Source organism: Phalacrocorax aristotelis, chromosome Z (genome assembly GCF_949628215.1).
Source record: "Phalacrocorax aristotelis chromosome Z, bGulAri2.1, whole genome shotgun sequence".
Taxonomy (NCBI): Eukaryota; Metazoa; Chordata; class Aves; order Suliformes; family Phalacrocoracidae; genus Phalacrocorax; species Phalacrocorax aristotelis.
The window spans coordinates 1,208,041-1,230,949 of NC_134311.1; the positions used below are offsets into that span (position 1 = coordinate 1,208,041).

Consider the following 22,909-nt stretch of genomic DNA (forward strand, 5'->3'; position numbering starts at 1 on the left):
TTAACATTAGCAGGAGGAAGAACTTGTTGCTGTGAAAGTCCTTTGCAATTAGTTGTCTTCACCCGGCTCCTACCAGCCCACCCCGTGTCCCCACCGCGCCGCACTCTTGCAGCAGCGGCACTCCAGGGGTGCTGAGCCTCCATCTACCCACCAGCACGGGGCTCTGGAGGAGCTCTTGCCAGAAACGAAGGGTTTCCAAAGCATCGCTATCTCCTTCCCCACTTCCTCAACACTCAGCAAAGCCACGGTGATTTTCAGCAACAGCCTCGCAGGAACGATAGCCTGATGCCCGGCACCCACCAGCTGAGCCGGTTACCCCAGTGGCGTGCAAGCTGACGCGCCATACGCCTTAAAACCGTTTACTAACGCTTGCTCTTTAATTTTGCGCGCACGTATAAATGCGCTACAGCGTTGAAACACTGCAAAGCATTTTTGCTCTTCTCAGTAAGGAATGAACTACAGGAAAAGCGGTGGCAGGAATGAAAACAGTCTGCGTTCACCTGCCATTTCCCCATGGTGGTTGTATTTTCTGTGAGCAGGATAGTGTACCTCTGAATCACACCTCTTTTTTTATCACGAGCACCCCCTGCCTCCTTTCGGCACACCCGCCGCTCTGTCACACCTCAATAGGCAAGGGGTGAATGACGCTGTTGCCCAGCTACCAAGCTTCTTATTTGACAGCTCCTTTCTTCAGGCAGCTCTTCTAGGGCAAAGTAGACTATGGGGGAGGAAATAGTATACAACACCAGCAGTATGGTCAGCTCCTTTCTTCATACGGTCTCCTTTTCCTCTTCAAACAACAGCAAAAAACCTCCCAAACCTTACATATAGATGCTAGCCTCTGCTTGTAGGAAGTAACTATCAAAAAGAAGTGGTTCAAGCTTTTAAAGGTGAAATTAGGTTTCTCACCTTGCCATCTGAAAAAACTCCTGTTATCAGAAGGTCTAGAAATTGCACATTCAAGCTCATCCGAGCACAGAATTTACTCTTTCAATGAGTGGAGAAAAGAAAAAAAGGCTTTCTTCCATACCTACCTGTGCCTGCAGGAGAAATGATTTCACTTATCATTTGCCACTAAAGCAGTTTGTGTCGACATTGCTTAATTCACTTTTGTGACACAAGCTTAAACAATTTACTGTGAAAGAAACCGCTGTCGTTAGCCTCAAGGTGTCCACGTGCAAAGCTGCACCAGTTTGAGTGGCTCATGCAATCACACCTTTAATTAACAAGGTGCAACTTCATACCTGGACAAGGCCACAGGTGCGTTCCCTGTACAGGCAAGCCCCAAAGACCCGAAAATCCGCAGCGGGGAGAGCGCAGGGGTGTTGACTCCGGTGGGAGGCATGCAGGGCTGTCTTCTGGGGCGTTTTCCTGGGAATAGGGCCTATCACCTCACTTTGTAAAACCAAAGAGCGAGATGAGATACCGTCATCAACCTGGTACGCTGGCCATAATTTTCTTGCAAGTCTCTCATAGTCTCCTTGTTTGCTTTGATCCTGATCATAACAGGAGCTGGACCAGACACTATTTTTCTGGTCATTCTGAATGACCAGAAATGTTTCGTTTCCTACAAAAGGTTACTAACACTCTGCGCGTTCTCACATGTGAAAACTAACAGCAGAAAGAAAATCTGCGAGTGAAACAAGCATAAGTTAGGTTTTGGTTTTGCAATGGCTGAAGGTGTTTATTTTTCCACTATAAACTTTTGGCTTGTCTTAGTAAAGCTCCTACTTGTGCGTCTCAGGCGAGGTTCTCTCTGCTTTTCCTGGGGCTGTTGGCGGGCGAGAGGATCTGCCGCCTTCTTCCTGCGGTGATGTGTTTGGGAGCTTACTAACAGGGAAGCGGATGGGAAAGGCTCAGCTGGGAGCTGAAGCAGACTGCTCTGCTTTTATTCACCTGATACCTGAAAATACAGAGAAATATGTTACGTACACCACACACGCCCCCCAAAAAAACCAAGCAGAAGGAAAGCAAAAAGCAAAGAACTCTGTGAAGGGCTAAGCAATGGCATAATGTGTTAAGGGAACAGAGCTCAGAGGAGGCGGAGGATGAACGCACTGGATTACTGAAAGCATGTGATATCTTCAAGGCACTGATACGCGCATTTTTGCCTCTACTTTCTTCCTTTATTTCTGCCCCGATGCTGCATTACCACCTCCTGCACGCATTATGACCTGGTGAAAACTTCGAGACCGACAAATCGAGGCATTTAGAAGAAAACCCGGGTGCCTGCTCTCCGTACGCTCTCGGTCCCTGAGATGTTATTTGTATAATAAAGTAGTCATGTTAAGAAAGATTCACATTCCAGAGAACCAGTCTTGCAAAGAAACGTACACGGGCAGCCTTGATTGCAACAGAACGCTGCACAGACGCACCTATAGGTATAACGTTTATAGGACCCACTTAAGCCTTCCCTAAATAAGAAATCACAGAGTATGGGTAGAATTATACATTATATGGTCAAGAGATTGTTACCATTATCTTCCTTCTTACTATATATTTTATTTGCTTAGTTTGGCCAGGAGATAATCGTCACAAAAAAGTGAGGCTAAACAGGTATATATTGAGAAATGACCTGAAGAAAGCGGGTTGCAGGAGGGTGTGTATATATATATATGTATGCATATACGAGGGTGTACATATAGACAGAAATAAGTGTGTGTGTTTACATATATCACAAAGATATTTTGGTCTAGGGCAGTATAGAAGAAAGAGCAACTGCTGGTGGAGGAAAGGAGCAAAACCAGTGGGGATGAAAAGCGAAACTGTAAATTGCCATCTGAGCATGCCAGCGGGGAGAGCAGCCCAGGGCAGATACGGATGAGGTCTTGAAGGTAAACACAAGATTTTAATTTGTGGCCTGAAAAAGGTGCTTTGGAAGGTAATACTCAACACATTTTAAAATAGCGTGCTTTTAAACCCTAACCCTGTTTTTTTCCAGTGCCAGCTGATTGAGATGGATCGTGGAGCAGGAGTTAAGATTGGGTATGAGGAAAATGAAAGTAAAACTATTTTAAGTTGCCTGTAAAGTATTTTCCATGGATGTGAGTGACTTAAATGGCAGCCTGCAGTCAGCAGAACTGTCGGCCTATAATTTTGGTCAGCACTAAACCTATCGCTCTTTCATGTCAGCTCCTCCAGCAAAGCATGTGGGAGCCTTTGGATGCTGGGGGTTTGCCTCTTTTTAGGGAGCCATGGGGTAAGAAAAGGCCTGGGAGGATTTTGCCAAAGAGACGAAATCTGAGCGATCATGCACCTGCAGTAATCTTCGCAGCCTGGCTTACCCAAATTAGGACCAGCCTGTGCTAGAAAGGCTACGCCTTGCTGTTCTGATTAGTGGGATTAAGCTGCTCCTTTAGCCACGAGACAATATAGCAGCAGGTCTCTACAGAAGGGCTCATTATCCTTGGTTCACGCTAGAAAGCCGCTTCGGCAGTTTGAATGGCCGGCACGCTCCTTTTTTTCCTTTAAAAAAGCAGCAATTAGCAATAGCGGTGCAGCAGGTGAAGCCGGCGAGCCCACCCTGAGGTATCAACACCCACCCTCACACGCAATGTGTGAGACACCCAGGGCTGTGTGTGCCCCAGTGTTTGCACACAAAATGGCTGGAGTGTTTTATTTATTTTGGGGATTCTTTCTGGGCCTGGGTACTCCCCGTGCCTCCACCTGAGGTGGCAGGGCACGTGCGGGGGACCCAGAGGGGCAGCCTGGCGACACTCAGAGCCCCCAGCACCCTTCATTACGCCTTATTTCTACTTAAAACCCTCCTGGCGGTGCAGTGTGAGGCGGGGCGGTGCGGGGCGGTACATGGGGGTGTGAGGCGGTGCGGTGCGGGTCGGTGCAGGTCGGTACAGGGAGGTATGAGGCAGGTCGGTGCGGGTCGGTGCGGGGCGTTACAGGGGGGTGTGAGGCGGTGGGCTGCGGGGCGGTACAGGGAGGTATGAGGCGGGGCGCTGCGGGGCGGTTCAGGTAGGTATGAGGCGGGGCGGTGTGAAGCGGGGCGGTACAGGGGGTGTGAGGCGGGGTGCTGCGGGGCGGTTGGGGGCGGTACCGGGAGGTGTGAGGCGGTTCGGTGTGAGGCCATTCGCTCCCCTTCGCTCCTCTCACGCCCCCCGTGAGGAACGGCCGCCCCGCCCCGCCGCTTCGCGCCCAACCGCCGCCCTGAAGTCGCGCGCCGGCCCCGCCCCTAACGGCAGGCCCCGCCCCGCCGGTCCAATAGGCGCGGCGCGGCTGCGCGCGGCGGAGACGGTGGCGGGATGCGTGTAGCGGCTGGCGGGGTCTTCGTCTTCGTCGGCTGAGGGGGACGTAAGATGGCGGAGCTGCAGGAAGGGAAGCGGTACGGCGTGTCCTGCGGGAAAGAGGTACCGAACATCACGGTGGTGCACGTTAAACTGACCGAGAGCTCTCTGCGGGCTCTGGAGAGCTACCAGGACGGCAAGGTGAGGGGCTCGGCGCTCGGCGGCTGCGCGCCGCCGCGCGGGTGCGGGTCTGCGTGCCTTCGCCTACCGCCTTTGCGGAGCACGCATCCCCGCACGGGTCCCTCCCCGGCCCCGCGGGGTCCCTCCCGCAACACCCGCCGTGGCGGGCGTGCAGGTGGCGCGGCCACCGCCGCCGCTCCCCAGCTCCGCCATCCCAGGGCATCGGCCGGGCGCGGCCGGGTCCCCACTCGTGCTCCGTGGGCTCCCCGGCTTGCGGCCGCCCCACGGAGGACGGGTCCGAGGCGCGCGGTGGAAGTTGGAGGTTGTTTGCGTGTTCTCCGCGCCGTGACACTTGGTAAACTTCGAGCAGCGCTTCGGCGTCTCTCCCGGGCGAAAGCAATGAACTTACCGCTGCACCCTCTCGGTGCAAGCGCTTGCCAAGCGCCGCGGTGCTGCCACGGCGGGGCGGCCAGCCCCGCGGGTGGGCAGCGGCAGGGATTTCCGTAGGGATGCGAAAGGCTCGAAGCCAGCCTGAGTCCGCGCCGTCTTTAAAAGTGACTCAGGTATTTGATAGTTCCAGCCGCAGCCGCGTTTTGCGGTGCCGGAGACCTTGAAACTAACCTAAAGTTATTAACTCGGCGTGAACGTGTTCTGTGCTCTCTAGGAAGGATGCCTTCCCGCGGCCGGTGGGATGCAGGTAAGAACGCGGAGCGCTTCGCTTGCCGATGGGAGCCGAGCGCCGAGGAGCCCAGCTCCTCACCGCCGGTGTCTGGCACCGTAGGTGGGAGCGGAGATCCCGAAACGCTGCGCACGCCTTGTGGAAGTGCGATCTGCGATGTTGCAGGTCGGAATCGCACGCTCCTGCGTGTTCAAACACAGGACAAGTTGGAAATTGTGCTGACTGTAATAAAACTGCCTTCTTTACTGCAGGTAAATACATCTTGGAAGTGGCTTAATTATTTCTGATTTATGAAACAACTCAGGTAAATTATTTACCTGTGTTTTTTTTCTAAACCATGATCAATTTCCAACTTAATGTAATTTTGCATGAAAATGAGTAATATGTGCCTAATCATCAGGACATTACAAACTGAATAACAAGCTATTTGTGGTCATCGTGATCAGGAAAATAATTGAAATTGTTTCTCCTCTTTCACTATTTCTGCATCTCCCTAGCTGTAAGTGAGACTCGCAACTCTTCCTGCAGGTCTGCTTTCCGCAGTCGGGTCCTGCTCGAGCTTGAATGTGCCGTCTGCGCAGTGGCAAGCGGAAGGATAATGGAACATAAAAACTTCGTTATTCTAGCCTCTGTAATTTCTGGGTTTAGAACAGGTCATCTTTTAAACTCTTCAACCAAATCACGCATTTCCTAACTTTTGTACTGGCAGAAGAAGCTCCTGTGGCACGATTCGGGAAGTAATCCTCAGAGTTATATTATTGCAGAGGCTTTTTTTCCTTGTGTTATTAATCTTTGACAAGAATATCAGCATCAGGGGAAGGAATGAGGGAAGAAGAAGAAAGTGTCTGTTTCTGTTCTGTCCATTTTAAATAGGTCTGGCTGTGATCACACATCTGTCCGGTGCCAGGGGAGCACAGGATTGATGGTCTGTACCCGGTGATACCTTCCTCCTCTCTAGCTTAATGCTCAGGTACGTTGCTGACCCATTTCGGTTCTGACCGCACAACTGAAAAATTTGCAACGAAGGTTAAAAGTCAGCATTGCCGAGACCCAGGGAATGCAAGTAAGGTAACCTACAGCTCTGCTGCCTCTGTTCCATGCTCAGAGGGCTTATCTGTGTAACACAGGTAATATCACAGAAAACGTGTAGAGGTGAGAAATCAAGGATAACCCTCCAATGACCTACTTATCCCATCACCTGTAGAACTTAGGCAGTATGTAATCAGGTGCTGTATACCTAATTGCTTAATGTTCAAGTTTAAACAGTCTGCATAAAGAATGAAGCGCTCACTCTTTGTTCTTACCTCTGCTAAGGATTTTCTTAGCTGGAATGAGTTAAAGAAAACTCAAAAGACTCTTGAATTCTTACATTAAAAACATCTGACTTCAACTCCAGCTTCAGAAATACAGAACAGAGATTGTGTCTCTTCAGCAGGCCTGATCTCTGCAGCTGAGTGTAGGTGAGGGCAAATCCTGACTCCCTACTTGCTTTATGCGCTCCACAACCGTAGCCTCGGGTAGGCTGCGTTGGGGTGATGGAGGACATTCTTCTTGCCTAGATTTCCTTCAACAGTATTGAGCAGCATGCTTTAAGATCCTTGAGCATCATCTGTAGCACTATTAATTTGAAGCATGGCTATTTTTTTTTTAAATCAAATTCTATTTAGCAGGGAGTAATACTTCGGCTTTAGTTCGTTTAAGTGCTGTGTGCTCCCCTCAGAGGCCAGAGTTGCACCTGCTCTGTAGGAGAGCGCGGCGAGAAGTGCAGGATGACCTGTCCTTGTGCAGTATCAATGGCCCGTACACAGGCAGGATGCCCAAGGTCCTGTTCTAAAAACAAGGCTGAGCTGTTCCTCCCCACTTCGGGCACAGCTGTGCCAGCTGGAGGGACCACGCTCCAGGGTTCAGTGACTCTGGTATCTTGCTGCTGCTGGGAGTAGCCCTCGTACCTCACCTCCCTCCATCCCTTGTTATTGCCTTCTGGGACTTTTTTTAACCAATTTATTTAGTTGTGGTGTTCTTTTATTTCTTTTTCCACACTGGTGGATGGAGAAGCATGAGAACTAATGCAGTGGGAGGGAGGTCACAGAGAGGACGTGGTTGGGATAAGCGGTGGGAGCAGAACCTCCCTTTGTCAGTGGCAGCTAACTGATTAGATTAGCTCAAGTTATAGCATGCAACTCCACCTGCTGTGCAGAAGCTTAGCCCAGAAAGGAAAAAAAAACAACAACCGACAAACCAAACCACACAAATCACTTTCTGCTGGCTTAGCTGGAGAGTTGGCTCACTATGTGATCATCAGAACCAGTATAAAGGGAACAGGTTAAAGAGAAAAGGAGTCGTTTTACCTTGGTGCACACAGAGCCTCTCACCTGGCTTGGCTGCAGCACATAATTTCACACTCACTGGTGGTGGCCTGACCTAACCTGCTGATTACTCTGAAGCAGATCAGAGAATACTGCATTGAGTAGTGTCCACAGAGCAGTGGGGACAGTGCTGCCTTCAACTGATGTGGCTTTTTGCAGGAGTAGCGTCTTCTACAGTCATGTTTCAGCTGTGCTTCTCCAGGTAAAAGCAGCTGGTAAAAGGAGGTGTATATTTTATTCTGCATGCTGTTAAAGCAAAGGTTTTGGCCTGTAAAATCTGAGCTTCTCAAACCAGAGGGTAATAGTGACTCTTAGGAATCTGTTTTGCATTTAAGTTTTTATTCTTCAGTTGTTGGGATGTTCCAGCTGCAGAGCTGCTGAATCAGTAAGCATATGAAATGCAATCTTTGCCTGATATTTCCCCCACCCTAAGCTGTTAAAACAGAGTCATAGGGATCTGCCATCTTTCACTTACCAGGGTCAAATTTTCCCATGGCTTCTATCTGTCTCAGGTGGCCATGGCTGGGGCTGGGGGTTAGGGAACTCACTTGTTTGAAAAGTTTGCCCTTTTGGGGAGCTCTGGCGGTGTCCTGCTGGGAATGGGGATGCACCTCTGCTGACAGATGGCAGCAGATGTCTTAGGCTTGGCTTAGCAGTGAGCAAAAGCATGCCTGGCAGAGGTTGCTGACAGAGATTGAACATCATCCTTAGGAACAGGAGTGTGCAGGAGAGTCTGGCTCCTGCAGGGCACTTCCAGAGCCTACAGCGGAGCTGGGAGAGCCCAAGTCTTTCTGTTCTGCCCTTGGCACAGACACACTCTGCCACGAGCATGATTGCCACCAATACCCAAACTGCAGGGCAGTGATGTCCGCTTCTGTGCAAAAAAATGCATGTGCCTATGTGACATCTATGTGGTTTTGCCTCCCAGGTTGCCAGTCTAAATATACTCATGGAGAGTTGGTGGTAAGTTGTGTGTGTATTTTCATTTGATTTCTTGAAATCTAATATTACAGGTATCTTAATGTATGATGTAACTGATAATGCAGAGTTAATCGATTTGAGCAATACAAATACTCATTATAAATGCATTTGGATCAATGACCTGTCGATTGCAAGCTCTTTTGAAGCTGTTTTCTTATGGCAGCAAGGCCTGGATGATGTGGCTCTGTGTGTTTTTGTGTTGTCACTAACTTCTGAGTCTGATTTGAAACAAATCTGTTACAGGGGGAAAAAATCGTAATCCCTACAGTTTCTTTAGGGCAGCTGGGTGGTAGCAGTAGTTTTTCCAGTGGCATTGATGCATTACCTTCCCGCAGAATTCCTGCCTTGTCTAGTGCGCGGGACTGTTCCCTGGATAAATCAGAGGTCTGGTATGAAGTGACTAAGATGTGTATCCTGTTTAAGGTGTTAGAAGGTTGTGGCTGATGAGACATGGGACTGCAGGAAGAACTTAGGGCAGTTAAACACTTTCCTAGCAAACCTGATGGCTTGATTGTAGTGCCTTGCCTGCGCCCTGCACAGGTGATCGCTAGAGGCAGAACTGAGCTGAACGTCGAGAGCAAAATTTTGGGACAGCTTGAACTGATTAGAGGTTTTGTGACTCTTGAAAGGTACAAGTCCTACTGCACTTCTTTCCATCAGAGAAAACTACCTGTTTAACTACTTTTTGGGAAATACCTTCTTCTAGGCTAGTGAGTTGAATGAGACTGTGGAAGAGACCAACAAGTGCTGGAGGGAACAGATAGTGGAAGAAGCCAGACCTTCCTCTTCCAGGCACTGTGAGCTGTTGAGCAGTTGATGGCCATGCAGCAAGAATACAATTTTGTTTTCCAGTGCAGTTAAGTAGATATTAAGTAGATATTTTTCTCACCTTCCCTAGGAAGGGCAGTCCCACCCTCTGAGCCAGCACCTCCACTGCTTTCCATCTCCTAAGGCTGCTCCTGTCTGGCCCGAGGGCTGCAACATCTGTGCTGCGGCTCCGGGAGATGGGGTGAGGTGATGAGGTGCACCAGGAAGGCCTCTTCCCCCCTGCATCTGCCCACTGCTGCTGCTTTCTTTGTCCCGGTGCCAGTGCTGGCAGTCTGGTTTTGGCACTGGGCGGTTGAGCACTCCCTTTGGCAGCACCGCTGCTGTGCACTGGTCGTAGGTACAGTGAAGGGAACCTTGAGCCGCAGGTGAGAACGCCGAGTGCCAGTTAGTCTCAGTGAAAATCAGAACTTGGACTTTTCACATCTGACACTCAAAACTGCCAGGGAACACAGATTGTAATCATCTCTTTCTGTTACTGCTTGTGAAATGGTTGTCATGCCTGCTTACAGCAGCTAGGAGGATAAATGCACCAGTATTTGTGAAGTACTCTCGGTGTAATTGAGTGCTGTGTCTCCAGGGTTTGTATAGTAACCGGGTTGTGGAGCCCTGTGCTGTTCTTTTTCAAATGTTCTGTGTTTTCCTGCTTATGGGGTACTGTCCAGATTATGCAAAGACATTGTATATTTAAAAAAAACCCACCAACAAAACAATGTAACTCCAAAACTAATCAGAACGGATGCACCAAAGGAGGCTAAACTCCTGTTGTACCTCCGTACACGTGTATCAAAATGGCTCTGCCACCCTACAGCGTGGTTGTTCCAATACATGCCACGTCTGGGTATCAGCACTGGCCGTTTGAACTTCGCTAAGTGCAGCCTTGCTGGCTGCTTCGGTGCCTCAGTCCGTGCCGCCGCTGGGAAGTGCAGTGTGACTGATGCGCTCGCTGGAGCGCGTATGTGAGGAGGGATGCTGCGTGGCAGTGATACCCTGTCTGTGGTAATTTAATGGACTTTAGTACAGGTAGCCTTTCCTTCTAAATGCTTTTTCTTCTCCTTGCAAGGAGACCTCTATAATTCCTCAGCATAAGTTGTGCTGATACGTGGCCATGCTCTGAACTGACAAATAACATTTTTGGGCTCTGTGGGTGGCTGTAAGCCCTGAGGCAGGGAAGAGAACCTGCCAAAAGGAGGAGGAGGTGATGGGGGAAATCCTTAGGCTGGCATTGCTAGAGAGTACCAGACTCTTGTCATAGCTTCTTTCTATATAATACAGAGCTCTTGAAAAATTATCAAAGCATATGAAAAAATTTATTATACATCACAATCCCTAATGTGCTGATACTAAGGCATCTTCTGCTCACTCTGAGTCAACATGCCTGAAACACAGTAGATAATTAGCTTCATATACAAGGGTGGTGCCTTATAAGTATCTGAGTTATTTGCAGTGTGCCACGTGTGTGTGCAGATCTTGAGTCTTGCGAGCAAACACAGTTCCTGCCCAAAGACTTAAGCAAAATGGTGAACCTGGAGAAGTCAAGCCAGCTAGTTCTTGAGGTTTTGCCCCCAAATAAGAGAGATTTAAGACCTGAATGTCACAGCTCCTCTAGCTAATCTTTCTTTTTAACCAGTCCTGTGGAGGGGAACTCATTCCTTTATCTTAAATAAAAGCTTCAGATGCAAATAAAGAGTAGTTACTTACGTGAAGTGGGCCTGGAGCTGTTTGTAGCTTGGTTTTCAGCTGAGTTGATGCCTGATTACTCCTACTCTTCAGAGGTGATGCACACGTTGCTCCAGCTGTTTCTGGTGCTAACAGTTTTTCCGGGATCACTTCCTTTGATTAACTAGATGGGACTCTGGAGTTTATGCCCTGGGTGTGGGGGCATAGGGTTTTCAAGTCTGTGCTGTTCCAGAAGTTTTGGGCCAACCTGGCGAGGGTGGATTGGGAGGAGGAGTCAGCTCAAAGTTAGGTGAGAGGTGATGCCAGTCAGGTTGGCACCAGAGGAATGATGTGCAGGAATGAGTGTGGCTTAGTGGTGGCTCTTCAGGGAGGAAGCAAGTCCACCTCTAATTTCCCAGATGTCAGTCCTGGAGCTGGTTTCTCTTAACATACTCACTGACGTCCTGGAGAAGATACTTAGATGTCAAAGCTTGGAAGTGATACTCGGGTTTTCCAGGTGATCAGAAGTGGTGCTGAGGAGTTCTGGAAAAACCTCGCCAATCTGGATCGGCGGCAAAAAGGGTGGCATATGGTTTTCATCATAGGTAAAATAACATTTAGGGGAAAAATAAGCTTTGCATAAAATGAAACTTGGAATAGGCAGTTGCAACTAGAAAATGAGAGATTGTGGAGTTGCAATTTCCCGTTCTCGGAAAGCATTCGTTCAGTGTGTGTCAGCAGCCAGAAAATCTAGTAAAGAGCTGTGTGCCATTTGGGAGGGTGTTAAGGGTGATGAGAAGGGTCCCTTTGGGACCCTTGAGCACCCACGTTTCAAGGACCCTGTGCGATCCTGGTGTTTGAGGGATGCAAGGGAGGAGGGCTGTCCTCTGCTTACGCTCTCTAGCTGTATCAGCTGCTGTGCAAGGAGGCGCTGTGGTTCTTCACTGGAGAGTGAAGGACGTGGGGCTGTGGCTCAGGGAATTGTAGGTGATGTGGTGATAGAGCTGATATTGCTCGTGCCTCGCAAAACCGGAGCGAAAGGGTGCTTGATGGAGCCAGCAGATAAAAGTAAATCAGGTGGGTCTGTTCACCTGTTGGCTGGTGGACTACTGCACCTTGCTGTCATAGGAGGCTGGGGCAGGCAGTGACTAGAGTAATTTGTGGGCAGCGAGTGTGTGAGTGGTTGCAGAATGGGGCTAAAGAGGCATGCCTGCTCCGACACTCCTAACAAGGGGGGGTGGTGGGGAAGTTATGAGGGGAATGGGCATGGGAAAGTGGTGGGACTCCTGGGCTTCCCCAGGGAGCTGCTTCTCCAAAACTCCATCTTTCCTGTGAGAAAAGAAATGCAGGGAAACTGGGGGAGCAGAGGGGAGGGGGTTTGGAGAAGCAGTTCCCATACCCATCCCTGAAGCCTGAGGTCTGTGTAGTGGCTGCACAAAGCAGTCAGCTTGTTGGACACGGCTGGGTGACAGAGGGTTTGTCCAAGGTCCCTGCTGCAGCAGCCAGCCGCTCCAGACCACCTGCCAGCGGGTAGCTGAGACCTTTCTGCTTGATGCCCTGCTAAATTTGTTGTTGTTTTTTTTTTAAAATATTTTTGAATGGTGTTTTCTTGTGCTGCAGTAGAGGTGGCTGGTGAAGCCAGCATGGTTTATCCACATCAACACCCAGCTCATGTCAAATTCTGTGAGCCACTGCACGAAGGTGATGGCTGCCTGCTGCATGGTCCTGTGCAGTCATGGCATCGCCTGCCTGGCTTGGTGTTTTGTGAAGTGCCTTCATACGTTCATTTCTGCGCAGACCACTAAGCTTCATTCAGGAAAACCTCAGACAAGGGTCAGGATTCATAACTGTGCACTGAACTTCGCATATGTAACCCACTGCGTTTTTCAAATGAGTTTGCTTGTATTGGCTGGATAAGCAGATAGGTATGTTAAAAATCTCAGCTCGCTCACTTCTAAAACTTTCTGGCTTCAGTTCAGAAGGTTTGTGGAGCAGACAAATCTGCAGCAAGCCATTTCAGGGATTAAGGTTCTACCTGTTGTTGGCTGCTGTGTAACCTGAGATAGCGTGTAAGCCCCTGCTCATGGAAAAACAAGCATAGTCAATTTTAAAGACCCTGCCGCCAATTCGTGTTGGAGCTCCAGCTCTCCAGTGGTATTATTTCTGCCTGAGCTGCTCTCTGGGATTTCACGGTGTTGGGCGATGCTCACAGGTGGTGCGAGCACTGGCAAGGCTCGGCTTAGTGGCACGCTCTGGCTGCCTGCCCGCTGCCTGCTCCAGCACTCGCTGGCACCTGCCTGAGCAGCATCAGCTCATCACCAAGCCCAGCGTGGGGAGTTTTCCGCTGGATGAGCGAGATGGATTTTATTGCAAAAGGGTGACACAGGTGCAAGTGAAGGAAGAGGAACCTGTGGCTGGAGGGAGGAGAGGACAGGAGACGGACCTAACTCACCTTTCCAGTGATGCTGAGTCCTGAATGCTCCTGAATGGCACCTAAATTTTACGTCCATAAGCACTTGCTTTCACTGGGATAATGTCTGTATTTATTAGGATTTCATCCTTTGGTGCAACCTGTTTAGCGTAAGTGTTTGCAGTGGGTTGGCAAACTCCCTGTAACACCCTGCGGACAAAGCCTCACAAACCGAGCTAGTCAGCATAGCTGCCCTATTTTTTTTTGTGTCCAGCAGCATAATTTCAGGATTCAGTAAAGCTGAGCAAAGTCAGCATTGCTGCTAAAATGGGATATTCTTATCAGGGGGCTCCTGCTGGCACTGGTGGTGTTGCTGTTTGAGCTGTGTTGAGGAGCAGATCTGACCAGAAGCCAGCTTGCAACAGGGAAAAGTAGTTTCCACCTAGCGAGCTCCTTGATTTCCCCTGCGCCTCCCTCGTCATAACACTCGCAAGTCTTCATGGACTGGGGTGTCAGCACAGAAGCAGTGCAAGACACATCCACCCTCCCAGGTCAGCAACAGGCTGTGCTTGGTGCATGAAATCATAGAAGCAGTGGCTTTTGTAATTTTTGGCTAGGTTGTGTATTCCCCATAGCAGGTATGTAGCTGAAGAAGTGAGGATAGTTTGGGGGACCTCAAAAGTATTTTGGAGCCTGTCTGGTTGTGCTGAATCTCTTCTTGTCTTTAGGACATGTGCTAGCTGAGGCTAGTTAGCTTAAGTTAAGAGCATAAGAGCAGAAGAGGAATGCTATTCCCTGCCTTCCTGAGGTCAGTGGGGATGTCTGCACTGCTGGGAGCAGCACAAAAGCTGCTGTGGTGGCAGGCATGGTTACAAGCATTGCAAGTGCTCCTGGTAGTCAGTACTGATGGGTGCATGGCGGTCTGGGCAAAGAGTGGGTCATCTGTGGTCGTGGGAAGCAGTGGTGGACTAAGCGTTGTCCTAACAAGGAAAGCCATCATTATCAAGTCCTTTCGAGAAGGCAGGTTGCCTGTGTTAATCATGCAACTTGGGCTGATACCCAGAACTCAAGTACATGTGAAAACAGTGTCATTGAATAGTATCTTCAGATACGAAGCCGGTCCCAATCCATAAATGACCAGGACAGCGTGGTAGGGTTTGGGACTGGGAAAGCACGATGTTTTGGACTCCCGTATTCAGTGATACTTTGGGCAGAAGAGAGGTGCTTTTGTCTTTCCATGCCAGCAAATAGCATTGCACAACTTCCAGTGTTTTCTCAGACACCCTGCAGCACCCATCCTCGCTGAGCGTGGTAAAGCACCAGCTCTCGGGCTGCTTGGCGCTGAGTGGAGGAAACCCTGGGTGCTGCAAGGAGCCCAACCTGGTGCTGGACCCCTGGCCGTGGCTGCCTGGCAGGGTCTGCGTCATGGTAGGGGCACAAGGAGCTCTCTGGTCTGCTGTGGGCGTATCCACCTCTTTCTGCAGTGAAATAAGTTCTGCCAGATGCAGAGGTTTGTAATTTTGCTTACATTCTACTTATTTTCTTTCTCTCGTAGGATCGTGTTTCTTCTCAACCTTCAGTTGAGTTTCAAGGATCCCAAGGGGTGAGTATTTTGTACTCTTGTTATATTGGAAAATAAATGCAGTTTAGACTAATCACTCTCACTTATTAAAAAAAAAACAATCCCTACAGACTTTCTTAAGGTCTGCTTAATGCCAGGTATGTTTCATTGTATATTTAGGAGTTGTAGCTGAAAGTGGAAGACAATCATGCTTTAGGTATGCTTCTTTTTTTAATCTTGTTTTCTTCACCTTTTAGTCTAAATTTGAAGGCAATGGGAATAACTTGCAAGCCATCAACTAAACAGTACAAATTTAATATTTTAAAGTGGACTTTATGAGGTTGATCTGAAGGTGTGAAGCAGAACTGCAGTTTTAAGCAGTGGGGTTTTGTATAGCACAGACTGTTGATGGTCCTTGACCCTTCTCTGACACTCTACTAAAACAGAATATTTCGAGCCAGTTGAAGGAAAAGTATGAGGAAATGTGGCCTCCTAAAGGTCGCAAGTCCCCAAGTCCTGTTAAACAATCAATCAGTGCAGCAAATTGGAGAACAAAAGCTGAAGGTAAAATTAAATGCAGGCTGTGATCTCTAAGTAGAATGATTTCAGATTTTGGGTTTAATATTTAGACTTTAAGGGATGGCTAAAAACTAATTTTTAAAGACTGAAGTATGGATTATCTGGGAGAATCATGTCTATAACAGAGCTACTTGTACAGACAAAAGCCTCAACACTGCACTTGTAAGAAAATCCTTACTCGTCGCAGCTTATTCGCAATTTAAACTATACTGGCAAAATTCCCTTGCTAGAACGAATAACCATCTTAGTTAAGATGGTCAGCCAAAATTGTTGTGCCAGGAAGGAGTGGCTGGGAGCAGAGACCGACTTGAATTCATGCTTCCGTCAAGAGGGAAGTTGTACTTGCTAATTTGGCTGGGAAGTAATGCAGTAAAACGGACTGTCTGGCCCCACCGATTGGCTTCCTGACCCACCAGCTGTGGCTGCAGGCACACAAGCACTGCCAGGGATGGAGCAGGAGCTCAGTTCAAAATAAGCTCTCAGAGTACAAACAATTAACCTAGCTGTTCGTGTGAAGTTCTGCAAGTAGTACGCTGTGAAAGAGAAAATAGCACACTATCTACCCTGCACCTTCGCTTTCTCTAAAAAAGTTCATGTGCTGCTTTCTTCCACGTTCTCTAGGAACAGCCTTAAAGCAGCAGTAGGTAAGGTGTGAGATGTTACTAGGCTGGGGGTTACAGTTACTCAGCTGTAAAAAAAACCTGGGGGTTTTATCAAAAGATGTCAAAATGTGGGGGTCACAAGACTGGTGTCACCTTTGTTTCTGTTAAAAAGTTAATCCATGTATGTGCTTTTTCATTATGAAACTCGACAGTAAGGTATTCTGCCATGGTCTGTGAGATGGAAACATCTGCAGGCTCTTTGCTGCTTGCTGCAGAAGCAATAATCTCCTATGGTACTTTCAAATCTGTCCATAATTAAGGAAATGCAAATGAAGGGATTTATATCAGGAGATTCCTAGATCCTAAGTCTCTGCAATAGAGACAGAAATTTAAGGTCATTAAGGCAGACGGTAAGTTAAACCAGGACACGTGCTACTGCATGTGTGGCGGGAGGGAAATGGTTAGTTCTTAGCTCATTATTTCTGTATATTGTGCAGCCATGTTCTGAGTGTTTCCAGAGCACACGAATTGCGTGGCAGAGGACACCTGGCCGTCCTGGCCCTTTGAAAGTCTGTCCTTCCTCTTCTGGACTGGTTTCCAGTTGGAGGTCTTGAGTGAAGAGCCCTCAAGGTGCACTCATCAGTGCCAAGGCATTGCATGTTACCTATGACAGCGAGATGTTCTTTCAATGCTGCTGAAAACGAGCAGATTTTTAAGATAAAATCTTGAAAACAAGACATTATTTATCTTTTGAGAATACTTCCTCTGCAATTCAGGCAACTATATAACTTCCAGCTGAGGATAAAATACTAGCATTTAAAAAAAAAATTGGGGTTTTGTTTGTTTTAATATTCCATCTAATCACACACATTCTAGCCCCAGTCCTTTATGGATGATGGGGAGTGGAGACATAGAAGGACCTTTCTGGCTTGGGGTAGTCTAGGGTTACGTTAGATTTGGGATTTAAGAAAAGGAGCCTTATGCTGGAAGAGGCAAGGGAGGAGCTTTAATTTCAGATATATATATATGTTTAAGAAGACGCTAAGATTGGAGTCAAAGGGGTTCTGCAGTCACCTTGTGCCCCCCCAAAAAAAAACCCCAAAAAGCAAGCGTAACTTTTTCGTGTTGTACAGTAGAGTTTCTCTGAAGGGGGTCTGAAAAGTGTTGAAAGTATATAGATGGTCTCAAAAGCTGCAACAGCAAATTCAGTAACACAGTAAGATGGTTCGCATTCAGGTATGGTGATAAATCATCTGTGCGTGCTGCAAGGTTAGCCTCTAGATGTTCTTTAGTACGAGAACCACCAAAACAGCACTAGAACAGTTTGCACAAAACACAGCGAAGGACGCTGTGATTTGTGAATTAATGAAATATCTGTGATTGTTAAAACAAACATTTGCACCAAAGCACAAGTTGGCACCTGGGAGGGAGAACTCTTCCTACTGGAACCTCTTACTCCCAGTCGACGACAATGCCTGCTGCTGTCTGGCATAGCTGGAGGACACCCAGGGACTGCGAGAAATGGATCATTATGGTGATACAGATTAATTTTTAAGAAATACCTTGTAATTAAACATTTTGGAATACACCTGGGCAGCCTGGAGAATGCAGCACCTGTGCTGTGCTAGATACAGTAGCCCTGAGGAATGTGAATATTGGCAATGACTTGTAACACAATAGCGATATGCTTAAAGAAAAAAGGCTGTTCATAGTCCAGCATACTTCCTCTAGCTGTAATAAGTTTTAAACAAGCGCGCTTTCCTTGCGGTGGCTTCCCTCCCATATTTTTAAGTCTCCTGTGTCCTGCTCCTTTCAAATACATTTCTTATATAGAGTTAAAATTTGCAAAGTGTGCGCTGTACCCGCAGCTGGCGAAACCCTTGATCTCCGGCTGCTGGGGTGGCAGCCACGGCACCCGGCTCCTGTGAACACACAAAACCATTCACCTTTTCGGGGAATTGAGCAGCATGCTGGATCCCCCGGCTTCAGTGTCGGGACAGCTGTCGCCTGCCTTGCTCTCTGGCCCTATGCAAACCTTTGCTCCTTGCGCCAGAGGAAGGTGCCGCAGCCTGGCTGTTGGTGACAGCGCTCGCAGCTTCTGAGTGAGGAGCCTTTCTGCAGGAGGTTGGTGACAAATTCCTGCTGGGTGGCAAGGAAAGCAGCACAGTGCCCAGCGCTCGGATTCAGGTGGGAGAACTGGTGCCTAAAGGTGAACTGCATGGATTTGGGGGAGCAAATGTGAAGCTCTTAGAAAAAAGGCTGGAGAGGAAAAGGGAGGAGAGGGGGAGAAGACTGAAAATCTCCCTTAAAGTTATCCGTTTGTCTACAGTAATCAGTAGAATGTAGACACTTGAAATGGTTTTTATGTAGAAGAATATTTAATTTTTTTTTGTGAGGCAGCCATGTGTAGTCACACTATTTCTGTAGAAAGGCATCTCAGTTTCCTTTTTGAGAGGGATGTTGGCCACTTTTTTCCAGCAGTGTAGCTATAACAGAGGAGGAGGTTTAGTAGTCGAAGCAAACAGCATTTTGCCAGAAGACTACTAGTCTTAAATTGAAAACAAAAGAAATCGGTGCTGAGATTTTTCTTATGATAAAGAGCAGAGTTTTTGAAGTTTCAAATTGATGAAGCACGTTTCTGGAGCACTTTTGTCTCCTTCAAGGTGCAGGCTGGACGTCTGCATTAATACAAAGGAGCAAAGTTTTAAGCTTGGGAGCAAGCTTACCTGGGCAGAAGCGACTGTAGCAAAGATCCAAGTGATGCTGTGGCAAAAATTGTCCCTCTTGTGAGTTGCAAAAGTGGAAGTTACATGAAACACAGCAGAATGTCCTGCTGAGCGGAGTAGTGCCCTCCTCCATTAGCAGGGGTTTGCCCCTTGGCAACAAATACATCTGGCCTGAATTGAGGGCACTATAACAGCACACGGTTTCAGCAGGAATGTTGGAAAAGAGGAGGATGGAAGTGACAAGCCACGATCCAGAGAAATTGGAGTGAGTCCATGCAGGAGCTTCAGGAGAGAATTATGAAAACTGCTCTTACATTAGAGAGCCAACGAGGATGATATGTCAGAGCGAGAGAGGGTAATGATAGATCCAGAAATCAATGACCAAGAGGCAGGGATTAAAGTCAAGGGTCTGAGTTGTTCTAGTGGATATTCTGTATTACTAAACCCATTAGATGGTAAGATATTGTGAGCCAGTTTGAGGAGGTAGGATTTAAAATGACATTTTAAAGTAGGCTGCAGAGAGTCAAGAGCACTTGACACTCATCCTGAAGTGCTGCAGTCTGGCTGGTGGTGACACTGTGGCCAGGTCAAACCACAGCACCACATTTTTCACACATTACCTGTGACAAAGTCTATTAATCAATGGATTCACTAACAGGTTTTTTTAAAATTTTTTTTTTCCTAAACAGGAAAGGAGGAGGGTGATGGTACAGATAGTCAAGTGATGTGAGAAGGCAGCTGTGAAGTATAGCAGAGACGAAATGTAGAAAGGGATGGTTTGAAACAAACAGCTGGTCACTACAGAGCAGAAAGTTTGGTCAAAACTTTCTGGTGGGAAGACTGTTGAGTGTTCACCTGTCTGTGCCTTAGGTGCATCGTAGCTTGTTTTTTTTTCTGCTTCAGTGCCTGCATTCTCCCGATACTATTTCCTGGCCGTGCACCTGCGTGTGGTACTGATAGCATTGAGGGGATGCTAAGACTTCTAGGCTTGAGTAGGCATTATTTACTGCTTTGTAAATCCTCATCCATCACAACTTATCTGTGCTAAGTTATCTTGTGAAACAGACAGGTGGTATTCTTTGAGTGTTTATCAGTTGTAAGCTTAGCTAGAAGGTAGCAGCTAAGGCAGGTATTAAGACCTGAGCTGGGTGTTCGCTGAAACTGGGTCACTTGCCGCTGAGCAGCAAAGCGGCGGTGGGAAGAGCAGTGAGGGCTACACGTGTTGGGTGGGATGTACAGGGGAGCTGGCACAAGGCTTAGCGCAGCTGCCTGCGTGGATGCATCTTCTGGTGGTGGAGAGAGCATTTTGTGTGATGGGCTTCTTGCATAAATGGCAAGAGAAACACACGCAAGGCTAAATGTGTTTGGGATGTGAGAAGACACATTTCCATGCTAGTACATGTTCTAGGAAGTACATAGGCTGTGGACTTGCCAACTCGGACCAGTTAGTTAACACATCTGAAGGTGGGCTATGTTAGGGGAAAGATGCATGGTTCAATTTACTAGGATGGTGCCTAAACCAGGGGAAGAGATTGTTGTGCTTTTAAGGTGGCCTCTTCCTCTGTCTGAACATGACCAGGGTGACTCTTTGGTTAAGACGTGCAAACGTGCATCTTCTCTTCAGGTCATCTTCTCTTCTTGTCTCCTTTCATTGCCCTACTTAGTTGGCTGCTGGTGAGGATGCAGTAGGTCTAATGAGGGATTGCAGCAAGGGCTTCACTATTTCTGGAAGAAGAGTGTAGATCAGCTATAAATAGTGGTAGGTGTTTGCTGTTCAGAAATCTCCCTCTTTGCTGTAAGAGAATATAGCAAATTCCTTCTTAATGTATTGCACGCCACATACCAGCCAGGGTCCTCTTTCTACGTGGAAGGTTGAGTACAAATCAAAAGCAGCTTCTCTGAAACAAACGTGCTAACAACGAGCTTGCAGTGCTGCTTCCTGATGCAAACAAAAGTTTATTTTCTATTATGGATTAATGTGGTTGCAATGTGTGCCTTCTTAATAAAGGCTTCTTGACCTTTTTCTGCAAGTGTTGCTCAAATAGGAAAAGCAACCTTTTTGCTACTATGCTTAACTCAAGCTGAATGCAGTATCTTAATTCTGATTAAGTCAAAAAGGCTTGAACTGCCTATTGCCTTTGAACTTTTCAGAACTGCATGATAGAAATTTACAGTGCAAAAACAGGACTGTTTATTCAAAACAGGAGGCTTATTAGCAGAAGTTGCTGAGACTATAAACTACTTCAAAGTGTTATTTTGTCTTGCAAGATACAGAAAGAAATGGCAAATATGTCAACAGCAGTAAAACTTGATCTTAAGTGTTTGAGGTGACAGTAGCTTTTGAAAACCTAGGTGTTGTCAACAAGTTTATCCGGTTCAAGTATTGCTTTCTCTAGGTTGCTGAAAATGTGGTGATATCCTAGGAGTACTTCATAGACTGAATATTTTCTAGCAAGAACCCCATGCTGGACAAGCGTGCCTCTGTAAGATAAGTTTACTTGTTTTGTCAGGGGATCATAGGCTTATAGAATCACTAAGGCTGGAAAACACCGCTAGGATCATCAAGTCCAACTGCCAACCCAACACCCCCAGGCCTCCTAAACCATGCTCTGAAGTGCCACGTCTACACATCTTTTAAATACCTCCAGAGATGGTGAATCCACTACCTCTCTGGGCAGCCTGTGCCAATCCCTGACAACCCCTTCAGTGAGGAAATTTTTCCTAATACCCAACCTAAACCTCCCCTGACGCAGCTTGAGGCCGGTTCCTCTCGTCCTGTCACTGGTGACTTGGGAGCAGAGACTGACCCCCCCCTCACTCCAGCCCCTCTCAGGCAGCTGCAGAGAGCGAGAAGGGCTCCCCTCAGCCCCCTCTTCTCCAGGCTAAACCCCCCAGCCCCCCCAGCCGCCCCCCAGCACACTTGTGCTCCAGACCCTGCCCCAGCCCCGCTGCCCTTCTCTGGACACGCTCCAGCCCCTCAAGGCCCTTCTTGTCCCGAGGGGCCCAAACCTGAGCCCAGCATTCGAGGTGGGGCCTCCCCAGGGCCGAGCACAGGGGCCCCATCCCTGCCCGGCTCCTGCTGGCCACACCAGTGCTGACACAAGCCCGGGGGCTGGTGGCCTCCTTGGCCACCTGGGCACTGCTGGCTCATGCCCAGCCGGCTGTCAGCCAGCACCCCCAGGGCCTTCTCCGCCGGGCACTTCCCAGCCCCTCTGCCCCAGGCCTGGGGCGCTGCCTGGGGTTGGTGTGACCCAAGGGCAGGACCCAGCCCTTGGCCTTGTTAAACCTCACACAACTGGCCTCGGCCCATCGACCCAGCCTGTCCAGGTCCCTCTGCAGAGCCTTCCTGCCCTCGAGCACATCAACACTCCTGCACAACTTGGTGTCATCAGCAAACTGACTGAGGGTGCACTCGATCCCCTCATCCAGATCATTGATAAGAATGTTAAACAGAACTGGCCCCAGCACTGAGCCCTGGGGAACCCCACTCGTGACCAGCCGCCACCTGGATTTAGCTCCATTCACCACAGCTCTCTGGGCTTGGCCACCAGCCAGTTTTTTACCCAGCGAAGGGGACACCCGTCCAAGCCGTGAGCAGCCAGCTTCTCTAGGAGGATGCTGTGGGAGACAGTGTCAAAAGCTTTACTAAAGTCTAGGCAGGCACATCCACAGCCTTTCCCTCACCCACCAGGTGGGTCACCCTGTCATAGAAGGAGACCGGGCTTGTCAGGCAGGACCTGCCTTTCATGAAGCTGTGCTGGCTGGGCCTGATCCCTGGGTTGTCCTGCACATGCCTGGTGAGCTCTGTCAAGATGAACTGCTCTATAATCTTCCCCAGCACTGAGGTCAGGCCGACAGGCCTGTAGTTCCCCGGATCCTCCTTCTGACCCTTCTTGTAGATGGGTGTCACATCAGCAAGCCTCCAGTTGTCTGGGACCTCCACTGTTCCCCAGGACTACTGGTAAATGATGGAGAGTGGCTTAGTGAGCTCCTCTACCAGCTTGCTCAGATGAGGTCATCTTTGCAAAAGCAAGGAGGGAGCCTTGAAATCTCTTCGGGTCAAAGCTGGTGGGTGGCATTTGGTAAAGGACGGTGCACTGGAG

The 22,909-nt window shown here is 48.4% G+C and overlaps 1 protein-coding gene across 2 annotated transcripts in view; it reads left to right on the forward strand.

Annotated features, from left to right (window-relative positions):
- The first annotated feature begins 4,241 nt into the window (after positions 1–4,241).
- The window catches only part of ELL2 (elongation factor for RNA polymerase II 2), a 43,080-nt gene continuing 24,412 nt past the window's right edge, over positions 4,242–22,909 (forward strand). Inside the window, exons 1-2 of one of the 2 annotated variants that reach the window (XM_075079525.1) lie at positions 4,242–4,439; positions 14,894–14,941. In XM_075079525.1, the coding sequence (XP_074935626.1) occupies positions 4,311–4,439; positions 14,894–14,941 (177 nt within the window). In that variant the 5' untranslated portion in view covers positions 4,242–4,310. The remainder of the gene's footprint in view (positions 4,440–14,893; positions 14,942–22,909) is intronic. The other variant, XM_075079526.1, reaches the window with a different exon arrangement.